We start from the raw sequence: 9,731 nt of genomic DNA on the forward strand, positions 1-9,731 counted from the left end.
CAAATTTATGAATTTATATGAAAGAGTTCCTAAATTGACGAATTAGCAAAAAAAAATCGAATTATTCTATTCTGATAAACTACCTTAGTATTAGTTTTTAGTCTGAGGAACAATAATGATTCACTATTGTGTGGAGTACAAAAAATTTTAGGATACATCGTTAACATAAAAAAAATAGTAAAAAAGTAATGGAATTTTAGGAATATTTAAAAACAATATTCAAAAGAACGGATTACTTTTCGGAAAATCTAATTTACCGTCTCAGAGATTTATTTAAATTTTTTCTATAAACATTCCTAGAATAACAATTAATCAGTAAAAAAATCATATTGACAATTATGCTTTCATTTTAATATCTATACTCTCACGGAGCGCTTTTATGAATAAAAATAAATAAAGGAAATAAATAGATTCAAAGAATTGTTTAACAACAAACCTTAATCATATCGTAGACATTTCCAGCGATGTAAATACCACTTTCTACAATCGGAAAACTGGAGATTCTCGCAACGGATTCAAACTGTGGTAAATCTGAATGCCTTCGTTTTACGCTAGATCGCGTCATGTCTGGGAGTTTTGCTACAAATATAATAAAATAATTATAAAACACTATTTTTTAAGAAAAAAATATTTTTTTCATACAAACGCTGAAAATTTTAGATTTTACAAAATAAGAAAAAACGTGAATGTTAGTGTAAGTATCCGATCACGTACATCATAAGAGAGGAGGGAAACTCGTTTGTGGCAAATGCGATAGATGTATAAGGAAACTGATAAGAAAGGTTATAAGGTCATATCGCAGGATGTCATTTAATGGTTAATGTCGAGGCTACGCTACGGTATTCCTGTTTAAAGAATAATGAACAACTACAATTGATGATTAGCTCAATTAGAAGAATAGAAGATAGGGATTCATAAAATATAAGATTAAACCATTAAAAGAATTTAGGGATAAAATAAATATATAGGGATAAAAAAGAAGATAAGAATAATATAGCAGATAGGGAAAACATGGAATATAGGGGATTACAGAATATAACATAAAATTTAATATATGGATAAAATAGAAGATATAGTACGTAACATATAAGATTAAATGGTTAAAATATAAACAAGGGATAAAATAGAAGATAAGAATAACATAAAAGATAGGGATAATATATAAGACAGGGATGCAATAGAATATAGGAATAACAAAGAAGATAGAGATAATATAGAAGACAGAGTAAAATAAAAGACAAGGATTACATAGAAGATATAGGTCAAATGAAAGATAGGAATAACGTAGAAGATATGGATAATATAGAAGATAAGGGTCCTATAGAAGATAGGGGTAAAATAGAAGACAGAAACAACATAGAAGATAGGAAAAGCATGAAAAAGGTTGAAAAAGAACATAGGAATAAAATAGAAGATAGGGATGAAATGAAATAAAGGGGCAAAACAGAAGATAGATATGACATAGAACATAGAAATAATATAGAAGATAGGAATAACATGGAACATATGGGTTAAATAGAAGATAGAAATGTCATAGAAGATAGATATAATATACAAGACAGGAATAAAATAAAATAAATGATTAAAATAGAAGATATGGATAACATAGAATATAAGGATGATATAGAAGATAGGGGTAAAATAGAAAACAGGAACAAGATAGAAGATTGGGATAGCATAGAAGAAAGGGTTGAAATAGAGAATAGTAATAAAATAAAAGATAGGAATAACATAGAGCATAGAGGTCAAATAGAAGATAGGAATAACATAGGAGATAAGAATGATATAGAAGATATGGGTAAAATAGAAGACAGAAACAACATAGAAGATAGGCATAGCATAAAAAGGGTTGAAATAGAAAATATGAATAAAATAGAAGATAGATATAAAATGGTATAAAGGGACAAGATAGAAGATAGGGATAATATACAAGGCAGGAATAAAATAAAAGATATTTGTAACATAGAAGATAAGGACGGTATAGAAGATAGGGGTAAAATAGAAGACCGGAACAACATAGAAATTAGGGATAACATAAAATAAAGGGTTGAAATATAAAATAGGAATAAAATAGAAGATAGAGATGATATAGAATACAGAGTAAAAATATAGATATAGGTCAAGTAGAAGATAGGAATAACATAAATGAAAGGGTTGAAATGGATGATAAGATTAAAATAGAAGATAGGGACAAAATGGAATAAATAGATAAGATAGAAGATAGGGATAACATATAACATATAAATAACATAGAAGATAGAGATAAAATAGGAGATAGGAATAACATGGAAGATATGGATAAAATAGAAGATATGAATGACATAGAAGATATGGATAGTATACAAGACAGAAATAAAATAAAGGGAAAGATTAAAATAGAAGATATGGATGACATACAAGATAAGTATAATATAGAAGATAGGGGTAAAATAGAAGATAGAAATAACATAGAAGATAGTGATAATATAGAAGACAGGAATAAAATAGAAAAAAGGATTAAAATACAAGATATGGGTGACACAGAAGATAAGGATGAAATAGAAGATAGGGGTAAAATAGAAGGCGGGAACAACATAGAAAATAGGGATAACATAAAAGAATGGTTGAAATATAAAATGGGAATAAAATAGAAGATAGGGATAAAATAGAATAAAGGGATAAAATGGAATAAAGGGGTAATATAGAAGATAGGAATAACATGGTATATAGAGTTAAATGGAAGATACGGATAACATAGAAGATATGAATAATATAAAAGATAGAATTAAAACAGCAAATAGAGGTAAAATAGAATGTTGGAATTACATAAAAGGTAGGGATACCATAGAAAAAGGGTCGCAACAGAAAATAGGGAATAGAACAAAAAATATGGGAATAAACCAGGAGGTAGGAACAACGAAATAGATAGGGAGGACATGGATGAAAGGGTTGAAATATAAAATAGAAATAAAATAGAAGATAGGGATAAAATGGAATAAAGGGGTAAGATAAAAGATTGCGATATCATATAAAATATATATAACATAGAAGAAACGGATAACATAAAAGATATGGATAAAATAGCAGATAGGAATAACACGGAAGAAAGGATTGAAAATGAAAATAGAGATAAAATAGAAGATAGGGATAAAATGGAATATAGGAATAAACTATAAGATAGGAATAATTTAGAAGATAGGGATAACATGCAAGATATGGTTAAAATAAGAGATAGGGATATAATAGAAGATATGGATAAAATAGAAGAAAACAAAAATTTTTTATTTTTGTCATCACATAAGGGGCCGTCAATAAACTGCGTTAATAATTTGAGAGGGTCGCGATAAAAATTACGGCTGGTAACAAGAAGGGGGTCTCTCCAAGTTACGTTAGAACGAACTTAGATAACGTTTACAAAGCTTCCCCAGGATCAATTTAAACAAAGTATCGTTCATCTTATTGGTATCTGATTATGCTATTTTGTTTAAAATTCGTCTTTTTTACTGAAGTTAACTCGTTAAAAATTCGTTTTTTGTTGTTCTTAAGGAATGATTTTTTAAACTTAAAGTTTAAAGATTCCATTTTTAGTTGAAAACTGATCTTTTTTAGTGAAAAATTCAACTTTTTGAAGGAAAAGGCATCTTTTTGATAGAAAATGAATACTTTTTGATAGAAAATGAATGCTTTTGTTAAAAATTTATTATTGCTGGTGTAAATGAGACATTTTTCATAAAAGAGTTAGCTTTGAAACTCGTAATGGCGAATTTTCAATAGAAAAATCCATATCATCTTTTTTGGTGGAAACTCAAATTTTTTGTTTATGATGTAGCTGTCTTTTTAAAAATTCATCTTTTTGGCGTGAAAAGGTTACTAATGCAAATTTTGGTTTAAGAATTAACTTTTTTTTTTAAAGTTTGTCTTTTTGGTTTGAAAGTTTTTAACTTTTGTCAAAAAATATTGTTTTCGTGAAAATTCAAATGTTTTTTTGAAAATGCAATACATTTAATATATTTAAATGTAAAATAGGATTTTTTTTTGTATACAACATAGAATGATATGTTCAAGTACCAAATCATTTTGACACCATGTTCTTAAAATTTTGCATGATTTAGAATGGCATTTGTGTTGAAAAATTTTATAGAAGTGACATGATTAAAAACAGTTTAAATAATTTGTGTGTTCATAAAAAACAAACTGGCAATAAATAAGGATGAATTTAAATATTTTATTAGTAAAATAAAGATTTTCCCCAAATTTTTGTCTACAGTAAAAATTGTACTTAAAAGAAGATAAGAAATTTATTCACTAAGTCAGGCAGAATATTTACATTTTCCAAATGAGCAAACTTTCCGATAAATTGATTAAAATCAGGTATTAATAATCGGATTTTAATGAATGAAGGCTGAAATCCTCCATTAAACTTCATCATTTTAAAAATAATTTCACGCTTTCCAACTGCAGCTATTTCTGATACAAGATTTACTCAAGTTAATATATAATACATCAAAAATGTATTAAAATTAAATAACTTTTCTAGGAACTTCCTAGCCTTACTCGACTAACTTTAAGAAAACATACATTTTTTTCTATTGAATACAATGTTTATTGCTAAACAAATACTTTGATCAGCAAATAAATGCTTTTTTATGCTTTCAATTGTCTCAGATTTATATGATAATATCTTGAGAGAGTGTCTTGAATCACATTCAATCATCTATTGAATCTAGGGGTCATCCATAAATTACGTAATAGCTTTTGTGCAGGGAGGGGGTTAAGAAAAATGATACAATCTGTTACGTGGGAGGGGGTGGGAGTAACTCGACACTGTTATATCATATTTTTAACAAACCGATCTATAGGAAATCCATATATCGAAAATTATAGTATATTACGTTAGAATTTAGTAATTTTCCAATAAAAGATTAAAATATTTTTACAAAGACTTCTTATCGGTGTATTTAGATTCGTATTTTTATATTTTTTTCTATCCTTCTGTGAAAAATATACATAAAAGAATTTTTTCATTCTTTGAAATTACAACTTGTTTTTTATTCTGTCAGGTTAACCTAAGACATTTGAAAAGATTCCAGTGAATTTTAGAGGATTTCCAAAATTTTCAAATATTTGAAAATATTTTTAAGGAACTTCAAGAAATTTCATAGAATTTTATTAAATTTTTAAGGATTCCAGTCATTTTAAATTATTTTAAAAGTTCACAAGAAGTTATTTCATTGCATTTTGTTAGGATCTCAAAGAATTTTATGAATCTTTAAAAGTTTCAAGGAATTTTAAGTAATTTTATAATATTTTAATGAATTTTCAAAGAATTTATTCACAATAATTAAGATATTTTAGAGACTTGAAAAGAACTTCGAATGTGTGAAGGTATTTTCACATTTTAAAGAATTTTGAATAAATAAGAATATTTTACAATATTTCGAAAAATTTGACTAAAGTTCAAGAATTTGGAGAAGATGCAAGAAATTTTCAAGGAGTTTAAGCTATTTTAAAAGACTCCACGAAGTTTTGAAAAGGTTTAAACAATGTTTAAACGATTTTAAAAGATTTGAAATGACTAAAAATATTTTAGGGTATATTAAAGGAATCTTATTATGTTTCATGAGATTGCAAAAATTTCATTAACTTTTGAGGAATATCTTCATATTTCATATAAATTAACGCAATATCAAAGAATTGTTTGACATTTTAAAGAAATTTTAAATAATTTATTCACACAAAAATATATAATAATATATTGAGGAGTTTTAGAAGTACTTAAAAGGTTTAAAAGATTTCTTAAATTTCATGGTATTTCGAAAAAATTGAAAAAGTTTGCAAGATTTAAGGATATTTTTAGTAGATTTCAGGGATTTCAGAAGATTTGAAAGGATAATAAATATTTTAGGGCATTTTTAAGTTTTCCAAAAAATTTCAATAAATTTCAAAATTTTGAAAATTTTCGAAGAGATTTTAAAGAATTTTAGGATATTTTAAGGTACTTTAAAAGATTCTTAGAAATGTGCAAGAGTTTTTAATCCATCAGGGGAATTAAAATTATTTGGAAGGATTGGGACTATTTTAGGGTATTTTAAAAGAATCTATGAAAGTGTAAAGCAATTCAAAATTTTATAAAAGACTTCAAGGAATGAATTCAGATTTCATGTAAAATTACGAGATTTTTAGAAATTTTATGAAATTTCGAATAATTTATTCACAGTAATTAAGGGCTTTCAAATTTTCTTAAAGATTTGAAGATATTGAAAAAATTTAAAGGTATTTCCAACCATATTGAAAAATTAAAAAAAAAAATATTTTAACAGGTTCCAAAGAGTTTCAATAGATTAAAAGGAATATTGAAATTTCAGAGGATATAATTTAATTATTTATGTATTAATTAAGGGATTTCAAAGTATTTGACAGCTTTGAACAAAGTTTCAAAATTTTCAAGTATTTCCAAAGATATTAAAAATGTATTCTAAAGATTTCAATCGATTGGAAGTATTTAAGGGTATTTTAAAAGGTTCCAAGGAAGTTTAAAGAGATTGAAAAAGTTTCAAGAAATTGAAAAAGTTTCCAGAAATTTTTAGGAATTTCATTTCCATTAGATTTCATACAAATTCAAGAAATTTTAAGGTATTTCCATAGATATAAGAACATTAACAATTTTTTTAGGATATTTGAGAATATTCCCAGGAATTTCAATAGATTTTAAGACATTTTTAAGGGAATGGAAATTCATGGTACCTTAAAAGATTCTAAGGAAAATGCAAGGGCTTTATACATTTTTCAAGGGGTTTCAAACGTTTTCAAAGGGTTAGGTAAATTTTAGGGTATCTTAAAATATTCCAAGAAAGTTTCAAGATATTTTCCAAATTTCAGGGAAGTTTGAAGAATATCATCAGATTTTAAATAAATTTACGAGAATAAAAGGGACCATATAATATTCGAATAAAATTTCAAATAATTTATTTAGAAGAATTGAAGGATTTCAAAGATTTAATGGAATTAAAAAGATTTTAATATATTTAAAAAAGTCATAAAAACCATCACTTTTTACAATTTTTGAAATTACTAGTACCCACAAAGTTAATTAAAATTTTTTAAGCTTAACAGACTTTGCAATATTTAATAAATACATCCTTAGATTTAGTGATCTACTTTTCTGATTTGACGACAGTTTACAAAGGAAGTAGAAAAAACTACATTATCAATATTCTTCATTATTCTTAAGTGATCTAATCAAATATTGGAAAAGAATCTATATTCTCATTTTATATTATATTCTATTAACGTTTATTACGATCGCAATTGTTTTTTAAAACGTTTAGATTATTTTAAGTCATATTTGGTTTAGTTTAAGTCACGTTTACCTAGCTGACAAAATTTCTAAAACTGCTAACTCAGTATTAAGTAATTAGAGGGGTGGGCTAAAAATGTGGAAAAGAAGTGTTGCGTAATCTGTGGATGTCCTCTCAAAACTGATGATTTTCATCTATTGGTTGTAAAAAAGTCTTTTTTGAGTAATTATCAAATATAACTTGCCCTTAAGTTATAATCCTCATTTGAAAATGCATGCTCATGTGCATAATAATTTTCTACATTGCAAGGTCTTAGCTATGTCGAGGAATCTTTGATACAGTTAATCCATATGCAAGAAATGTTTTGGGAAGATATAATTTTACGAGTCTTTCAGTCCCCAGATATATTAAGATAGACTTTGAACTTTATCCAATTACTCTGCCTCGGGATCTCATTGCTTGAAGAATTTTGTTACATATATGTTAAAATTTTATTTTCCCTAAATAAAATTTAGTACATTTTCGAACAAAAATTTTGAAGACAGTTTAGAAACCTGTAGATTTTTAATTGGGAAAAGAAAATTCTCACAAAAGTGTTATTCATGGTATTGAAATTGTGATTTCCAGAAAGATCTTTCTTAATAGAGAAGAAAAATATCATCTAAAAAAATATTTAAAATCTGGTATCGTAATGATCTATTCATTATCATATATTCCCAGTTGTTTAGCATATGGTAGTTACCTCATTCCTAAATCAATAATTCAACTAATGCACGCAAAATAATTAATTTGATTTAATTACTATCTAAGACTATATTAGGTTCATTTTCTTTTTCAGGATGGTCTTCCCTATCAAAATTATAGATCTTACAAATAAATTTTTCACATTTTTTTAGAATCTTTTTAATAACTTGATGCCTTACTAGTTTCTTGATTGAACTTCTTTAATAAATCTCTTTCCATTAATTGATTTAAAAAGAAAACTAAATACTGAAGTTTCCAGTGCTAAAAAACAGCACCATTTTCAAAAACGAAAAAATTGACTTACATTCAGTAATCGCCATTATATATCACACACAAATTTCCAGGGGAGTAGAGAAAAAGGCTCAATGCAACATCCAAGATCGCGAAGAAGTATGAAAAAAATGTTGAAACCGAAGCTTCTAAGACCGATGACAATAACTTGAAAAACTGATAAAATGCATCGTAAATAAGAATAGCAGTGATTATAATCCGCTTATGGAAAATATACACATGCAAATACGAGATTTGCATGCACCCACGTACTCTTCACGGACATGGAAATCGTCAGACTGAAGCTTTCGTTCTTCTGCGGATGGCACGGATGACAAGGTCGAGGCAACGATCCAGATGATATAGTTTTTTAATGACCAACGATGATTATTACCTCTGGTAGGGGTCAATGTTAAAATAAAATGCTACCTGTTGTCTCGATTATGTAATAAAAACTTTCACAATAACGACAGAAGTCGATGTTTCGCTGGAAAACACGGCGTCGACTGCACTTCGGAGGCTGCTGGCGGTATCTCATCGGTTTGACCTATGACACATCGATTATATATGAGCAAAATGTGCAGTGGCGCTTAATCGTTTCCAGTTCGCGGTTCCGTTTTACAAATCGGTGCTCACTTGAGAGCTAATATAGGACCAAAGCAGTGATAGGTCATTCATAAAATACGTGAAGCGTTCAGAGGGGAAGGAGGTGTCAAAGTCTTATTATTCATATCAGGAATGACGAGAAACATCCCGGATTGCACAAAAGTTTTCCTGAACATTCCTGGAACATTCCAAAGGAAGGTTTGGAGAGTTCCAAAAAATGTTCCAGGAAGGTTTCCGAAAGTAGAATACGCGAAAAGGAGGAGGGTCTCTAAGGACGGTTTTTGGCCCAATTTATATTTGGCCCAAAAAATTCGAAAAAATTCCTACAGTATGTACTAACAATAAGAAGTCAATTCCACATTAAACGGACCACCCTCATCCCCCCTTTTCACCCCAAGCTCCCTTTACTAAAATGAAAACTTCACCGCTTCTATGCAGTGTTTTTGGGAAAAAACCCAATAACAAAAATCAAGAAAAATACATATATAGGTTTTTGGGGTCGCTAATTTTGAATCCAAGGTCTGTTGACCTCCATCACATTAGATTCAAGGCCATTTAAAGGTCACTCTGCAAAGAATCCGATAGAAAAATCCAGAGAAATACATTCATAGAATTTTTGGGTCGCTGATTTTGAATCCGTGGTCAGATGACCTCCATCATATCAGATTCAAGGTTCATTTGAAGGTCAAACTTCAGAAAATTAGATAGAAAAATCCAGAAAAATACATTTTTTCAGCTCTACCGTAGTAGACGTTCTTTTGTATTGGCTTAAAGTTTACCTTAACTTGACATAGAGTAGTTAAATAAACCCCTTCGGATTGAGCGTTCTCAAAA

The 9,731-nt window shown here is 28.0% G+C and overlaps 1 protein-coding gene across 1 annotated transcript in view; it reads right to left on the reverse strand.

Moving 5' to 3' along the window:
• The window catches only part of LOC117170954, an 86,307-nt gene extending 77,422 nt beyond the window's left edge, over window positions 1–8,885 (reverse strand). The window contains exons 1-2 of the mRNA XM_033357995.1: window positions 8,721–8,885; window positions 437–579 (exon numbers count right to left, since the gene is read on the reverse strand). Coding sequence (XP_033213886.1) covers window positions 437–579; window positions 8,721–8,829 — 252 coding nt within the window. The 5' untranslated portion in view covers window positions 8,830–8,885. The remainder of the gene's footprint in view (window positions 1–436; window positions 580–8,720) is intronic.
• Window positions 8,886–9,731: the final 846 nt, after the last annotated feature.

This window comes from Belonocnema kinseyi, chromosome 4 (genome assembly GCF_010883055.1).
Source record: "Belonocnema kinseyi isolate 2016_QV_RU_SX_M_011 chromosome 4, B_treatae_v1, whole genome shotgun sequence".
Taxonomy (NCBI): domain Eukaryota; kingdom Metazoa; phylum Arthropoda; class Insecta; order Hymenoptera; family Cynipidae; genus Belonocnema; species Belonocnema kinseyi.